The following is a 15,777-nucleotide window of genomic DNA, read 5'->3' as shown; positions in this document are numbered from 1 at the left end:
CTGGGACCTTGTTCTGTTTGCACCTCTGGAAAGGCAAGCCTATTTTGGGGCGTCTGGGGGAAAGGAGGATTGTGCTGAAGGCGTTCGTTGGGCTGGCAGTGGAAGTGGGGATCCTGAGGAGGCTGAGGCCCACTGCCCTCCCTGTCTCCTAGTCTCGTGCTACCAGGCTCAGTGCTGAAGGGTTTGTGAAGCCATTTCCCACGTCAAAGGGATTCTCTACAAAGGTCCTACCTGGGAGAGACCAGCCCACGTCCACTGTCGACATCTTCTTTCTGGCCTTCTGCCCACCTCTGAGGGCCCAGCAACTCCTTGCCACACTGACCCTCAAGGGGGCCTGGCTCCTTTCAGGATGGTGACAAGTTGCTTTTATACCTGTGTGGCCAGTGTCTATCCTTCTTGACTTATGTTAGATAACAGAAGAATTTAAGAGGGTATTGGCTTTTTTCCCATGAAAACCACCCAGCTTGGCCTTGACCCCTCTTCATCACCTCCCCATGCCCCCATTCCCACTCCAAACACTGAATTTCAACCTTACTCCAGGTAGAAAGGAAACATCCAACAGTGCCCTCTAGTGGCCACCCCTCCAGGTGCAGCTTCAAAGATGCCTTACAGATGCAAGACAATCCCCTTGCGCCCCCCAGTGGGTGCTGGTTGTTTTGCAGGTACTAAATGGGCCAGAGACCCTGGAGGATGTCAGCCTAGGTTAGTTAGGAGTTACATGGGGTCTTCCACTGGGCACCTTCATTTTTGCCCACCTACAGTGCGTTTTGTTTTGTTTTGAACAATACACATTTTAATTAATTAATTTTTTATTTTTGGCTCTGTTGGGTCTTTGTTGCTGCGTGCGGGCTTTCTCTAGTTGTGGCGAGCGGGGGCTATTCTTCATTGCGGTGTGCGGGCTTCTCATTGTCATGGCTTCTAGTGTTGCAGAGCATGTGCTCTAGGTGCCCGGGCTTCAGTAGTTGTGGCACGTGGGCTCAGTAGTTGTGGCTCGCGGGCTCTAGAGCGCAGGCTCAGTAGTTGTGGTGCATGGGCTTAGTTGCTCCGTGGCATGTGGGATCTTCCCGGACCAGGGCTCTAACCCGTGTCCCCTGCATTGGCAGACGGATTCTTTACCGCTGTGCCACCAGGGAAGCCCCAGTACACATTTATTGAGTGCCTGTTTTGTACCAGGCAGTGCAGGGTGGGGGACAGAAATAAATCAAAGTCCTTGCCTTGAACAACAACCTCTTGCTGGAGAGCTGGGTTCAGTAGACCGCCTGAGCAGGCTTGGGAAGGACCCAGGTGAGCACAGCATCCACCAGGCTGGCTGGCAGGTAGGAGGCTGGCAGCCAGAGCAGCTTGGCGTCCCAGCCTGGGCTGTAGCGGGTTCTGGGGTGACGGGCAGTCAGGGCATGCTCCAGGCACCTGCTCACCTTGGTCAGGTCCGGGTCACAGATCAGGTTCATGATGCGCTGCTGCACTCTCAGATCTGCAGCCCAGCGGACGGTTGTAATCAGTGTCCCTGTCCCGTTCCAGCCTACCTCAGGCCCTATCTCCTGGGTCCTGGGGCTTGCTGCCCAGTAGAGGTGAGAGGGGTCCTCAGTCCCCTCCCCAGTTTGGGGAGTGGGCAGGTTGCACATGGCCTGGGTGTTCTCCTATGGCATCCCATTCACCCTCACCCCTTCCCTGACTGCCCTACCCACCTCCTCCCAGCAGGCTGGTGCAGGCCTGGCCTTTGTGGCACTCTCATTTCCCTTCATACGCCCCTGCGTGGGCCCATCATCACTCACACTTGGTGAGGAAGGTCTCCCCATAGAGGGCCTGTGTGGCTGGAGGCAGCCGTGCCCAGCAGGCCTGCAGGTTGTCCTCCAGACTTTCCAGGTTTGTCACAGGGGTTCTGAAGAAGCCAGGCTCCACGATAGAGACTCGTACCCCAAAAGGAGCCACGTCCCGCCTGGAGTGGGGGCAGCGGGAGGTTTCTGGGTTCTTGTCTTTATAGGGAGAGGACTTCAGGGACATGGGTAGGGAGGCTAAGATGGGAAAGCATCACAGGGTCAGTGGTCATGACAGGAAGGGATATCCCCGCTGCCCTGGGATGAGGGGCAAGTGGGGCAGAGGGAAGGAGGTATTTTTGAGGTTTGTTTTCCTTTGTATTCTCTTCTAGCATCTAGAGCAGGGACCTGCAAACTTCTTAAAGGGCCAGACAGTAAATATTTTTCGCATTGCAGATCTAAAATTAATGATATTATGTAGCTACTTATATAACCATTTACAGTGTCACCATTTAAAAATGTAAAAGCCATTATTAGCTTGTAGGCAGCTGGCGAGATCTGGCCTGAGAACCACAATCTGCCGACTCCTGAACTGGAAGAACACATTCCCTAGATCCCAAAACACAGGGTTGAGCCCCAAGTGCTGGATATGGAGGGTGTAGACTGGTATTTGCTGGGGGAAGGCGGGAGTACTCGGCACAGATTGCAGAAGTCCAAGTATAGAGTATGTGTTCCATGATGCTGATTGGAAAATTAAAAGACTGAGGCATAGGGACAAAAGTAGATATTGATGTTATCTGCTGAGTGATGGTGACAGAGGAAGACTTCCTTCAGGAGGTGGGCCCAGCTTGGGGGAATCGAACTCTGTTCCTGTGTCATCCTTAAGTCTCCCTTGTGCTCTCGTGGGACTTCGAACATTATTGTCTAAAGATGAGGGGCAGGAGAATGTAATGACCAGGGTCTGTAGGCAAGCAGACCCGGGGAATACGTGCCAGCGCTCCCACTAACTATCATGTGGTCTTGGGTAACTTATGTTACCTAAGGGTGTTAACACCTACCCTTACAGGATTTTTGGGAGAACTGAATGAGAAAGTGTTCAGTAGAGGTACTAGCTCGTGGTAAGTAATAGTTGTTATTAGTAATAATAACATTAATAAGATGAGAACGGGCTTTTGGGGGCATTTTCTATGTGCCAGGCTCTGTTGGGGCCTCACATGTACCTCACTTTACTCACCCATGAGGCAGGCCTTCTCATCCTGATTTAACAGAGGAGGAACAAACTGGGGAAAAGAGAAGTAACTGCCTGAGGTCACCAAGCTCACATGAGAGAAAGCTGGGATTTGAACCCACAAACTCGAGCCCTAAACTGTCTCTAAGTTTGCACCACGCGCTGTTTTCATCAGCTCTGCAGGGCAGATGCTAATTTGCTTGTTGAGTGGGCTCCCGCTGGACTGGGACCAGGGCCCGGCACCCCTCACCTCAGGCTGTCAGAGAACGCCTCCAGGCCAAACTTGGAGACACAGTAGCCCCCTCCACTGGCTGCCAGGCGGCCCAGGACACTGGTGATGTTGATCACCCGGCCCTGGGCCTGCCGCAGCAGGGGCAGCAGGGCGAGGGTGACCCCGATGGGACCCAGTGTGTTCACATTCAGCACCCGCTGGAAATCCTCCTGTGTCTGCCAAGGTGTGGGCCCGATGATGCCAGCCGTGCCAGCATTATTCACCAGACCAAAAAGCCCTGTGGGGAGGTGAGACAGGCACGGGGTAGGTGAGGCATTCCAATGGCCCCTCTCCTTTCCGGGAGGATCTGAGCCCTGCTCCTCCCCCGCAGCCCCTCTAGCTTCCCACAGCCCCTGCGAGTGCACACCTTACGCCCCGTTCCCGGTGGCCCCCTGCCATACTCACCTGCTTCCCCGACGTGTGTTTCCACCCACTTGGCTGCCTGCCGGACGCTCTGGGGATCTGTGACATCCAGCAGGGTGGTGTGGAGTCGGGAGGAGGCCACCCGCTCGAGGTCCTCTGCCCCTGAGGGGGTCAGGCAGCTGGCCAGGACTCGGAAGCCTCTCTGGTCCAGCCTCAGTGCCAGAAGCCGCCCAAAGCCCGAGTCACAGCCGGTGACAAAGACGAAAGCATCGCTGGCGGGCAGGCTCTGCCGGTCCCTGAGCAACCACAGTGCTGCCCAGAGCGAGACTCCCAGAAGCAGAGGCAGCCACATGGCCGGACCCCACGTGACCTGCAGGTGGCAGCCGAGGCTGGGCAGGGAGACTTGTCTAGCTTACTCTGGCCCACCAGCCCTCGCCCCTCATACCTTCCCCCTAGCTGGAAGTCTCTGGTTTGAGCAGACTAAGAAATTATCTGCTTGGTAGATAACTGGCAAACTACAGTTCATCTAAGTAAAGCGAAGATCTGGGCAGACCCTGTATCTGTGGGTAACAACTAAAACCAGATGAGCTGGGTCCTGTGTGCAGACCCGCCACACAGGAGCAGAGGGATCTTGTTTATCACCTCTTACCTCCTGCTAAACCAGCTGGGCCTTGTTTTTGGAGACACATACGGAGCCCCTGCATTTTAGTCCTGCTGGCTCCAAGCTTACCGTGTGAGGCTGAGCACCTCACTGTGTCTCTGAACCTGTTTTCTCATCTACCAAGTGGGGCTAACACCCAGCATGCCCACCTGGGACCTGCGGGGGATCAAAGGGGATAAAGTGCGAGGCGGCACATGATAAAGCTTTAGGCTTTGAGTTATCAATACATGAATATCTTGACTGTCTTCTCATAGCCCCCGAGCTCCCAGTACCCTGCTTACCTTCTCAGGGGAAAGCTAGCAGGCACTACAACACCTGAAGTTTCTTCTTTTGCTTTGCTTGAGAAACTTTGCTCCAGGGCTTCCCAGGCTCCCACACTAGCTACCACTGAGGCCAAAGTCCGAGGCAGGTGGACTGGGTGCCAGACGTATTAAGTGCGTGTGGGGCGGGGTGGAGGAGGAGGAGGAGGAGCCAGGGAAGCTGAGGCCTGTGGGTTGAAGCCAGGGCTTGGTACAGGCCAGAAGTGCCCAGTGCCCTGCTTGGCTCTCTTTTCCAGTGGGGCTTCCTGACCACCTCTGTCACAGATTCTTTTTTTTTTTTTTTTTTCCTAAATTTTTGAATTCCACAAGGCTTAGTCTTTTTTTTTTTTTTTTTTTTTAATTTAGTTTTTGGCTGCGTCGGGTCTTCGTTGCTGTGCGCGGGCTTTCTCTAGTTGCAGCGAGCGGGGGCTACTCTTCGTTGCGGTGCGCGGGCTTCTCATTGTGGTGGCTTCTCTTGTTGTGGAGCACGGGCTCTAGGTGCCCGGGCTTCAGTAGTTGCAGCTCGCGGGCTCTAGAGCGCAGGCTCAGTAGTTGTGGCACACGGGCTTAGCTGCTCCGCAGCATGTGGGATCTACCCGGACCAGGGCTCGAACCCGTGTCCCCTGCATTGGCAGGCGGATTCTTAACCACTGCGCCACAAGGGAAGTCCTGTCACAGATTCTTAAGAGGAGGGATCTGTCAAGGATGGCAGCTGCCCCTCTCTGTTGGTGACCTTGGACCTGTCATTCCTCCCCCTTCCCTGCCCTGAAGTGCTCCCATGCCCAAGAATTAATCTCCCAACTGGTCCAGACTCATGACACTGCTTAGCACCAGGCTGGGAGAGGCCGTGAGCACGTGGAGAGGCAGAGAGCCAGAGCTGGACCAGGCCTGCTCCCTGTCTTGTTTCTCCTCTGCGGGAAATGGAAGTCCTGGGTTAGGAAGCTTGGGACAGGGCCCCCTGCTCTTCTCTGGGGAGGGGTGGGAAACTCCCACCCTCTGCTTACCCAACAGTACCTGCGTCAGGTACCAGGTCCTAGGAGGAGAAGAGAGTTGAGCTTGTAAGAGGAAGCTAGTTCCAGCCTCTACCCAAAAGGTACCATCGCTCAGGGGAAGAGCCTTCGAACCTTCCATTCCTACCCCCCACACTGAGCTAGTAGCTCCTTGAGACAAACACAGAGACATGGAGGCTTGTGTTTTATTCATAGCCTGTCCCCCTCCTTCCTGCCCGCCTGGGGGGAGGTAGGAGGAGTGGGGGAGGGGAGGGCAGTGGGGCTAGGAGGGGGCCGACTGCAGCTGCCCTTTGTAGACGTACTCCAGCGCGGTGGCAATGGTGCGCATGTCCAGCTCGATGCTCCGAGCCCAGTTCTCCACATCCCCGATCTCCTGCAAGGTGGTGGTGGGGTGCGGGAGCCCGGGAGTCAGGGTGGGCGGGGTGTGGCTCTAGGGGATGGATGGGGGCACTTTCATTCCATCCCCTAGAAACGGCTTTGTGTGGACCCACCAGCTGCTTTTACTTCTCTAGCTTCTGTGACACTGGGGCCATAGATTTCTGGGGTTTCTGGGACGATCCCCACTTCCTCCTCAACCCCAGGCCTGAGGTGACCCCGCTGGAGGCAGCCGATGGGGGCGCAGGATGTGGCTGGAGACATAGGGAGCGTGGCCTACCTTGAGTGCCTGGTTGAAGTTCTCCACCATCCCAATCCACTGGCCTGTCTGCTTGGCAAACTGGGCAGCCTGGACCTGTAGGGTCTTCACCTCATGGTCCAGCTTTCTCTGGTTCATGTAGGCCTGGGCCACGCTAGAGGTTGGAGGAGGAAGGAGGTCAACTCACCCAGCAGGTGGGGAGTGGTCTCCAGAACTGATACCCCACTGCCAGAGTGGGAGGCCAGTCAGGAGTCAGGCTGGAGAAAACCGTGTGATTTTGGCCATTCCTGGATGTGAGGCAAATGACTACAAAGTACATGCAAATGAACCCGGTCCCTTCCTTCCACTCCCAGGATTCCCAGGAGAGCCTAGCTGGGAGCTGACCAGAAACATACCACTTCCTACTCCCAGAGGAGTTCTTGAAGCTGGGTGAGAAAAGGGAGGGTTAACCTGGTGGGGCTGGGGGGTATCACTGAGGAAGAAGCTGGGAGGGAAAAGGGGGCGTGGGGAAGCTTGGGAAATCCAGCGACAGGGACACATCTGGCAATGGTTGGAAGGCCAGGGATCTGTGCGAGAAGTTGGGAAGGGAAATTGGGCTCCTCCCTGAATCTGGGGTGGGATGGGAGAGCAACCCCCTCCCCAGGAACTCAGGGTCAAGGGAAGATATCCCAAGGGCTGCTTCTTGGCTCTGTCTCTCTCCCGGTCCTTCTCCTCTCGCCCACACAGATGAACGAACACACACACACACACACACTCTCTCTCTCTCTCCCTTCTGCTCTAGGCAACAGGTTTTCTTTTCTCCTCGATCACGGTTGCCTGCAGTTACATTACTGCCCCAAGGCTGCTATCCCCACCCCCCGCCCCGCGCTCACACCCCCGCCCCCGCAATAACTGTGCAATAACTGTTCCCCCTTGTTGGCTGATAAATCTTTCATTCCCCACCCCAGAGCTCTGGGTCAGCTGAGAGACTCCACATCCGCTGCCCCCACCCACTGGAATCTGTGGGGACTGGAGGGGACAAGGGGACGGGCAGGGGGTGTCCAGAGAGTGGGAAGGACACCTGACAGGGGCTGAGATAGACTGAGCCTTTGTTTTCCTTTCCGGGGAATGAGAGGAGCCGTGGGCAGCAACACAAAACCCTTTCTAATCTGGCTTTGGCTTAGCTGCCCTTTAAGCTGAAAGTGGGGTGGCCCCTAGCAAAGGAAGAGAAGCAGGAGAAGCCTGGGCCAACCACAGAGCAGAGCCCAGGAGGCGCCAATGTGGGAGGGAGGGAAGGCACAGACCCTGTCCCTTCTCTCTGGGAGACATTTGGGTCACGGTACGGGGTGTGGTAGGAGCTGAAACAGTCATAGCAGGGTGCTCCCAATGCTTCAAGATTCCCCTGGAAGTTCCTGAAATCCTCATTTTCCCTGTTGACCTCTTGCTTTCTCTCATTCACAATGCGTGGAGGGAGAGGCCTGGAGGGAAGGGAGATCAGAGGCCCCAACCACAGCCTTCTCTCCCCCTAATCTTCCTGTGATGAGCAATGAAGGTGACAGTTCCTGCCTGGCTCACTTGGGTGACTCAGTCTCTGAATTCACAACCAAGCTATTCGACTTGCCCTGGGGTGGAAGGCATCATACTGCCTCCTTTCTCCCAACAGATGGCCTGGCTATCAGATCATCATCTCTCCACTTTTCTGGGTCACTCAGGGTCAAGAGACAATGTTCTTTGCTCCTTCCCAAGTCTCTGGTCATTACTGGCATCCTCACTTAGGACCAAAGCAAGGGGTGGTCTCTGGAGACCCAGAAGGAAGGGAAGTGACAGCCTGGCTCTAAGGTGGCTCCTGGCATAGGTTCTGCCCTCACCCTCACCAGTTGTGTCATCTCTTTCCTGCCAGCTGCTCTCCAGGTCTGCCAGAGGGTGGGAGGTGGAGAAGGAGGGGCTGGGAAGTTGTGGTGAAGGACGGTGCTCTCCCTCCCGCTGGAAGTGACAGCTGGACTTGGACGGGTGAAGAGAGGTGGCCAGATGGCATCAAGTTGTGAGCACCAGGGAAGTTATTGTTGGGAAGGGGAAATCTGGCTGCTTTTCCAACCACCGCAGCTGTTCCTCCCTGCCCTTGTTAGGGGTCAGAGCTGGCTCAAGCCTCTCTCCATAAAAGTTAAGCTGGGTGGGGGGAGGATAGGGGAATGAGCGGGACATCTCATCCCCTCAAGAGCAGTCTGAGGGCTAGACCTTGCCAGTGCCTAAACTTGGGGGGGCGGGGTTGGTGTTGATGGGAAGAGGTTCATACCCCACATTGAGGTGATCCACCAAAGCTTCTGTCAGGCAGGTCGCTGCAGTGATAGCCTCTCGCCTCCTCTTCTCTGGGTGGAGGGGGAAAAGGGATTAGACTGGAGACTTGGTTTTCTGAGGGGTGGTGCTTAAGGTTCCCTCACCCATTCATTACTATTCTGCTAGTTGTGGGAACATTTCAACTAATCTCAGAGTGCCAGAGCTGAAAGGACCTTGAAAAACATAAAGCAAGCCCTTTCATTTTAGCGGTGAGGAAACTGGTACCCTGAGAAGGGAAGCGATTCGCCCAGGGACGCTAACAAGTCTGTGGCAGCGCCCAGGACTCCAGACTCTCAGGCACGCTTTTCCCAATGTCTTGGCCTTAGGATTGGTAACTCCGGGATTCCCAGCCCGGATTCAGAAAACAAGGGCCCCACCCCCATTTCGGTGGTTTCAGGCCTCCAAGAATCCCAGCTCTGCCGGGTCCCCAACCCTTCAGGAGCGTTCCTTCCCATTTCCAGGATGAGCGGCTCCCTGGACCAATCGGCACAGCGTTCCGTGACAGGGGGCGGGGCTAGGATGCCGCTGAGACTTAGCGTGGGGGGCGTTGCCGTGGGGGACGGGAGCGCTGCTAGAGACCAGGGCCCGTTGGCAAGAGAACGGAACTCCCCCAAAAGCTCCTCTAATTCCCTCTCCCACATGCCCGTGCCCACTGGCCTGCGCCCTTCCTTGGATTTGGGCCGTTACTCAAGGTCCAGGCTCCGGGCTGAGGCTAGGCCGCGGTGGGAGAGAAAACGGCGGACTGGATATTTGGCTCACCCTGCAGCTCCTTGCGTTCATTCTGCTTGGCCTGGTGTTCTTTCAGCAGGCGGGACAGCATGGTCGCGGCGGGCTGGGGGCAGGGCGCGCCCGGCCCCCTCCGGCTCCCGGAACTGGAACGAGCTGCTCGGCTCCCGCGGGGCCCGGGGTCACGTGGCTGCAGTGTCACGTGAGGCCCGGAACCGCCCTCCTTTTGAGACTTGGGGTGGTAGGTAGTGAGGATCTTGGCTGGGAAGGGAGGGGATAGTAGGGCCAGGTGAGCTCCTGTCTTTATTGGGAGCTCACTTTTGGTGAGTGTGGGAAGAAATTTTCTTTCGTACCCACATTGCAGAACCAGTTTTTAATCTCCTCTGGATCTCAGGCTCCCAGGAGGGTTGTTGCCAGGCTGTCCATCACGGTTCGGTTGTTGCGGGAGCAGAGGCTCCCAGGACTCATTGAAATTCTTTTCCTTCCCTGGCCGTTCCCTCCTGGCAGCTCTGGTCGGTTTTCAGTTGATCCTCAGCTCCTCCCTCTAGGGGGGGAATGCTTTCCTCTCTCTGCCAGCTCTCTCTCTTCTCACCACCCCGCCAAAGTCCCTCAGCTCTGGGTGATCATTGTCGAGAAGAAACATTTTAGGCCCTTCCAGCGGCCTCCTAGGGAGCTTTGCTAATTTGGCTGGCTATGTGTGGTGAATGTGCAATTCCATCTCTGTCCTTTTGTGGTTAGGGAATGCAAACCCATTTATTTCAGTCTTACCAGCAGAATAAGCTGCTGCCAAAGTAAAAGGTAAATTATATAACACCTCTCTGAACTAAAGAGAAATGCTTCTGGGATTAACCCCAACAAGAAAAAATTATAAACGTCAGCAACATATTCTTGCTATTACAACATTCTTTCTTGGTGCACTGTGCACTGACATGCCGGGTGACTTTGGGCAAGTTGCTTATCCACGCTGGGTGTTGGTTTTCTCCTTAGTAAAATTAGAAGATCGGATTAAATCAGTGGTTCTCAGCCCTGGCTAAACATTAGAATCATCTGGGGAAGTTTTAAAAACTATGCCTTGGTCAGAGACCAATTAACTAGATCTCTGAGGGTGGAGGCCTGGTATAATTATTTTTTAAAAAGTTGTTCAGGTGATCTTTTTTTTTTTTTTTAAATGAATGAATGAATTAATTTTTTTGGCTGTGTTGGGTCTTCGTTGCTGCTCGCGGGCTTTCTCTAGTTGCTGTGAGCGGGGGCTACTCTTCGTTCTGGTGTGCAGGCTTCTCATTGTGTTGGCTTCTCTTGTTGTGGAGCACAGGCTCTAGGCGCGTGGGCTTCAGTAGTTGTGGCACGTGGGCTTCAGTAGTTGTGGCTCGCGGGCTCTAGAGCACAGGCTCAGTAGTTGTGGCGCACGGGCCTAGTTGCTCCGTGGCACGTGGGATCTTCCTGGACCAGGGCTCGAACCCGTGTCCCCTGCATTGGCAGGTGGATTCTTAACCACTGTGCCACCAGGGAAGCCCTGTTCAGGTGATTCTAATGTGCATCCAAGGTTGAGAATCACTGCACTAAACCATATCTAAGGCTATTTCCAACTTTGGCATTCTCTCACTTTGTGATTCAGTTACATAGTTGGAAATTGATTTTATTACATCTACTTGCAGGGGGAGGAGAAATGGATGCTGATTGATTGATTGATTGACTTATGGCTGCGTTGGGTCTGAGTTGCTGTGCGCGGGCTTTCTCTAGTTGCGGTGAGCGGGGGCTACTTTTCGTTGCGATACGTGGGCTTCTCATTGCGGTGGCTTCTCTTGTTGAGGAGCACGGGATCTAGGTGTGCGGGCTTTAGTAGTTGTGGTTCGTGGGCTAAGAGCGCAGGCTCAATAGTTGTGGCGCACGGGCCTAGTTGCTCCGTGGCATGTGGGATCTTCCTGGACCAGGGCTCAAACCCGTGTCCCCTGCATTGGCAGGCTTCTTAACCACTGCTCCACCCGGGAAGTCCCGCTGATTGATTTAGAATAGAACATTCTTGAATTTTCTGAGTCAGAGTTGAAGATTACTATTAGTTCATTCAACTCTTTGCAGAGTAGCATCTTAAATCCCGGGAGGTGTACAAGTTTCAAAGGATTAGTGAGTGAAATGGTTAAGTGGCAGCATAAAGCAGAACATTAAGTGCCAAAATAAAAACTCTGAATAAAAAGCGTTGGATACTGTGTTTATGTGTTTTTGCTTATATGTGTACTTCTTTAACAACATATCCTGAGTGCTTACCATGTGTGAATCACTTTACACTTTACACTTTACACTTTCGTGTATTGTTTCATTTAATTCCTAGAACAATCATGTGAAGTATAATAACTGTCATCCCCAGTTTGCAGAGGAAGAATCTGCGGTACAGAGCAGTGCAGTACTAGAGCTCATAAGTGGTCTAGCTAGGATACAGATCTGGGCTATCTGATGCCGGAGCTTGAGTGTAACCACTGTACTATACTGTAGAAACCATGGGAGAGAACCCAGGAGGGGGGGGCCCAGAAGCACTTTTGGGGACGGCTCCATGTCTCTTGTCATTATACCTCTCTATGCTTGTGGGGCATCAGTTGGAGGGAATCCTGGTAGCGGGGGAGTGTTCGGGAAGAGGCTCCGCTCCAGAGAGGAGCTGATCAATAGAAGTGGGAAGAGTGAGAGCATTCCATTGCAGGGCAGCCTGGCCCAGTCCTCCCCCACTCTGGCTTTCGCTTCCAACCGCAGTGAGCAAGCAAAATAGAGGCAGACTGGAAGATGCCTGGTGCCTCACTCGCAAAGCTGGGAGAGAAAGGCAGGGGTTGGCAGGGGTGCCAGAGAATGGTGACAAGCGGATCGTGAAACAGAGGGCAGGGGCTAACGAGGGAGGGTTGGTGTTGGGGGTTTCAGTGATGAGTCTGTGTTGTTAAGATTAGGATGACTCACGGAGAGTGCCAGGCTCATCCTGTATTACCCTCACCCCGTTGGTACAACTGCCTGGCATTTCACAACGGTACAGAGGCTGCCAGGACTCTGCGGACATCAGCCCCGCCCTCCTCTCCCACACACTGGCTGTTCCTTTGCCCTAGAGCTGGGCAGAGGACATGGGTGCCTGTATCTGAGGACTCCAGCTGATCTCTCCAGGGTCATCCTCCACCTACTCTTTTTCTGGGCCCTTGTTGCTCACTGTCTAACCTCAGCGTCTACTGTGGTTGAAACTCAGCTCCACCTGCCTTTGGTAGAGGTGGACACTGGCTGCATGAATATCCGGAGAATGACTTGAAATATGAAATCTCTTTCTGCCCGCCTCTGCTTACAATTTCTCACTCAGATTATTTTTCTCTTAGAATAAATGAATGCAACTCCATACTCTTTTTGTCCACTCATTTCCCTGTTCTTTTGAGGTCTCTTTCAGATAGCTTTAATTAGCAAGCTCCAAGCTGACTGGCCGGGCCAAGCCTTAGGGCCGGATGCTGCTGAGTCGTTAGGAGTTGGGTGAGGACTGAGGGAGGACATGGTGTGAGTGGAGAAGGCTTCTCATTCTGGGAAATCTGGCTGGGCTTCAAGAGGGGGCCGTTGGTGGTGTGGCCAAGTTCCAAATGTTGGCCTGAAGCCAGTGCTCAAAGAAAAGGGGCCCTCAAGACAGTCTAAATGGCTCACTGTGGGAAGTGACCTCCCAGTCCTTCTCCCCAAGACGCAAGGGGTTTCCCTGGGATCCTCGAAGACCAGAGCGGTCAAGTCATTTCCCCACTGACTGTCCTCAATCATGTTTATATTCTTTCTCTCCCAGCCACTCCCATAGTTCGAACTTTGGTTCCAGCCGGAATTCAGAGGCTAGCAGAAGGATTCCAGTGCTGGAGAAGTGGGTGGGGTGAGAAAGTCCTCATGTATGTTGGGGAGGAAGAGGCTGACCCTGGGACATATGCTCCAAGGCTCTGCTGCCAGATGAGGTACAGGGAGAAGTTAACCCTGCAGTGTGTGTCCTGGAAGTGTCTGCTCCTAAGCTAGAGATGGCAGCTGGGAAATGTGTGATCTGGAGGAGGTGAAAAACAGGGATCCCTGTCAGAGGGGAAGAGGGCTGTTAGAGGCGGGGAGGGGCTGCCAGACAAGGGCCAAAGTCTTTGCTGGGTCTGGAATCCATCAATTTTTAAAAGGTTTTGAAATTATTTTGAAATAGTTGTAGACTCAGAGGAAGCTGCAAAAAAATAGTGCGTGAAATCCTGTGTACCCTTCACCCAGCTTCCCCCAGAGGCGACATCTTATATAACTGTAGCACAATATCAAAACCAGGACGCTGACATAGGTACAATGCTGTTAACTAGCCTACAAGCCTTATTCAAGTTTCCCCAGTTTTTTTTTTTTAACATGCATTCATTTGTGTGTGTGCGTAGTTCTATGCAATCTTATCCCACGGATAGATTCGATAACCACCACCAAAATCAAGATACAGAACTCTTCATCCCCAGGAAGGAACTCCCTATGCTATCCTTTTTTTTTTTTTTTTTTTTTTTTTGTTTAAAACTATTTTCTTTTTTTTTTTTTTTTTTTTTAAATTTATTTATTTATTTATTTATGGTTGTGTTGGGTCTTCGTTTCTGTGCGAGGGCTTTCTCTAGTTGAGGCAAGCGGGGGCCACTCTTCATCGCGGTGCGCGGGCCTTTCACTGTGGGGGCCTCTCTTGTTGCGGGGCACAGGCTCCAGATGCGCAGGCTCAGTAGTTGTGGCACACGGGCTTAGTTGCTCCGCGGCATGTGGGATCTTCCCAGACCAGGGCTCGAACTCGTGTCCCCTGCATTGGCAGGCAGATTCTCAACCACTGCGCCACCAGGGAAGCCCTATGCTATCCTTTTATATTCACACCTCCACCTCCCCATCCCTGTCCCCCGGCAATCACCAATCTGTTCTTCATCTCCACAGTTTTGCTATATTAGTGGAAACACATAGTATCAGCACTGGTGTTTTGGTATTGTTTTTTTTTTGCCGTGCTGCAGGGCTTGTGGGATCTTAGCTTCCCGACCAGGGATCAAACCCGGGCCCACCGCAGTAAAAGCGCGGGGTTCTAAGCACTGGACCACCAGGGAATTCCCAGCATTGGTTTTAGTTTAATGAATTCCCGAACTTTGAACTCAAATACAAAAGTTCTCTGGCAGGTTGTTTATTCGACTATTAAGCTTGTTCCATTCTCTGGATTCCTCTGGCTTCTTCATTCCCCCTTAACCTGAAATACTGCTCCCCACTCCAACAATCTGGATTCATTTCTCCTTTAGGGAAAATCTACACATCTACATTTACTAGGCTGGTCTGGGACTCTCTCATGTTCCCCGCCCTCCCTTTCCCGGCTATTTATAGCCAGGCTAATTTTGGGTGGCCTGTCTCTTTCTCTTCTTTCCTGCTCCTTCCTCCTGTGGTGGGTGAGGTGACTTCTCAAATATTTGGGCAGAGGAGGTCAGAAGCAGATTCTTGGCGTCTGATTTCAGCCTCGGATTTAGCAGGAGCCAGTGGAGTAGAGATGGAGGGAGGCAAGGATTGCAGGTGCAGAGAGAGAGGCAGCTGGGGCTCTGAAGGCATTTTGACCCCGGTCGGATGTTTGGGCTGAGAGTCAGGAGTCCGGGCTCTATCCTGACTTTACTCCTCTGCATTCTCCTATCAGCTCTTCTCCATTGTCTGGGCTCTGAGATAGAAAAGGAATGGAGAGGGCATATCTGGGGGATAATAAAAGTAGGATCTCGGGGCCAGCCTGCTGAATTACCTGGACAGCACCTGTTTAGACGTGTGCTGGTCCCCTGGAGGGGTTGGCCACAAGTGTAGTGTCGCAAAAATGGAGGCCCAAACTTTCTTTTTTTTTTTTTTTTAAATTTCTCATTATTATTTTTTGGCTGCATTGGATCTTTATTGCTGCACATGGGCTTTTCTCTAGTTGTGGCGAGCAGGGGCTACTCCTTGCTGCAGTGTGCAGGCTTCTCATTGTGGTGGCTTCTCTTGTTGTGGAGCACAGGCTCTAGGCAACCGGGCTTCAGTAGTTGTGGCTCGCGGGCTCAGTACTTGCGGCTAATGGGTTCTAGAACACAGGCTCAGTAGTTGCGGTGCGCGGGCTCAATTGCTCTGCGGCATGTGGGATCTTCCTGGACCAGGGCTCGAACCCGTGTCCCCTGCACTGGCAGGCGGATTCTTAACCACTGCGCCACGAGGGAAGTCCTAAACTTTCAAATGTATCGTAACTTACACAGGGCAAGGATTGTCCCACTGGGCAGCAGAGTGAGAGCCTATTTAAAAAAATTTTTTTAAAAAAATTTTAAGTATAATCCTGGAAGAAGAAGTAAGAGAGACAAAGGGAACATGGGAAGAGGAATTAGGGAGAACACATATTGGAGCTTGGAAGACAGGGAGGGAGAACAGAGAGTCTTAAGGATATGATAGTGTTTGGGGGGCAAAGGAAACATTAGAGACATTGAGAAATAGTCTAGAAAGATTCCAAGTGACAGAGACAAGAAGGGGGATAAAGACAGAGCTGGGGATGAGACAAAACC

The 15,777-nt window shown here is 53.1% G+C and overlaps 2 protein-coding genes across 4 annotated transcripts; both read right to left on the bottom strand.

Moving 5' to 3' along the window:
• Positions 1-791: 791 nt before the first annotated feature.
• RDH5 (retinol dehydrogenase 5) lies at positions 792-5,680 on the bottom strand. Of its 3 annotated transcripts, XM_059936096.1 has the most exons (7): positions 5,581-5,680; positions 4,559-4,764; positions 3,659-4,005; positions 3,233-3,491; positions 1,773-1,936; positions 1,215-1,471; positions 792-1,091 (listed from the first exon to the last, which is right to left on the bottom strand). In XM_059936096.1, exons 3-6 carry the CDS (start codon positions 3,966-3,968, stop codon positions 1,248-1,250), a joined length of 957 nt encoding a protein of 318 aa, XP_059792079.1. In that variant the 5' UTR covers positions 3,969-4,005; positions 4,559-4,764; positions 5,581-5,680; the 3' UTR covers positions 792-1,091; positions 1,215-1,247. The 3 variants fall into 3 exon arrangements, with proteins under 3 accessions (XP_059792079.1, XP_059792077.1, XP_059792078.1); XM_059936094.1 differs by lacking the exon at positions 5,581-5,680 and having other exon boundaries at positions 4,559-4,879; XM_059936095.1 differs by lacking the exon at positions 5,581-5,680 and having other exon boundaries at positions 3,659-3,986; positions 4,559-4,879.
• A 77-nt stretch (positions 5,681-5,757) lies between these two features.
• Positions 5,758-9,529, bottom strand: BLOC1S1 (biogenesis of lysosomal organelles complex 1 subunit 1). The gene is made up of 4 exons (XM_059936099.1): positions 9,293-9,529; positions 8,493-8,565; positions 6,242-6,374; positions 5,758-5,959 (listed from the first exon to the last, which is right to left on the bottom strand). Exons 1-4 carry the CDS (start codon positions 9,351-9,353, stop codon positions 5,849-5,851), a joined length of 378 nt encoding a protein of 125 aa, XP_059792082.1. The 5' UTR covers positions 9,354-9,529; the 3' UTR covers positions 5,758-5,848.
• Positions 9,530-15,777: the final 6,248 nt, after the last annotated feature.

Source organism: Balaenoptera ricei, chromosome 10 (assembly GCF_028023285.1).
Source record: "Balaenoptera ricei isolate mBalRic1 chromosome 10, mBalRic1.hap2, whole genome shotgun sequence".
Classification (NCBI taxonomy): domain Eukaryota; kingdom Metazoa; phylum Chordata; class Mammalia; order Artiodactyla; family Balaenopteridae; genus Balaenoptera; species Balaenoptera ricei.
The sequence above is the reverse complement of the archived record's forward strand: the minus strand, read 5'-3'. Positions and strand labels throughout refer to the sequence as shown.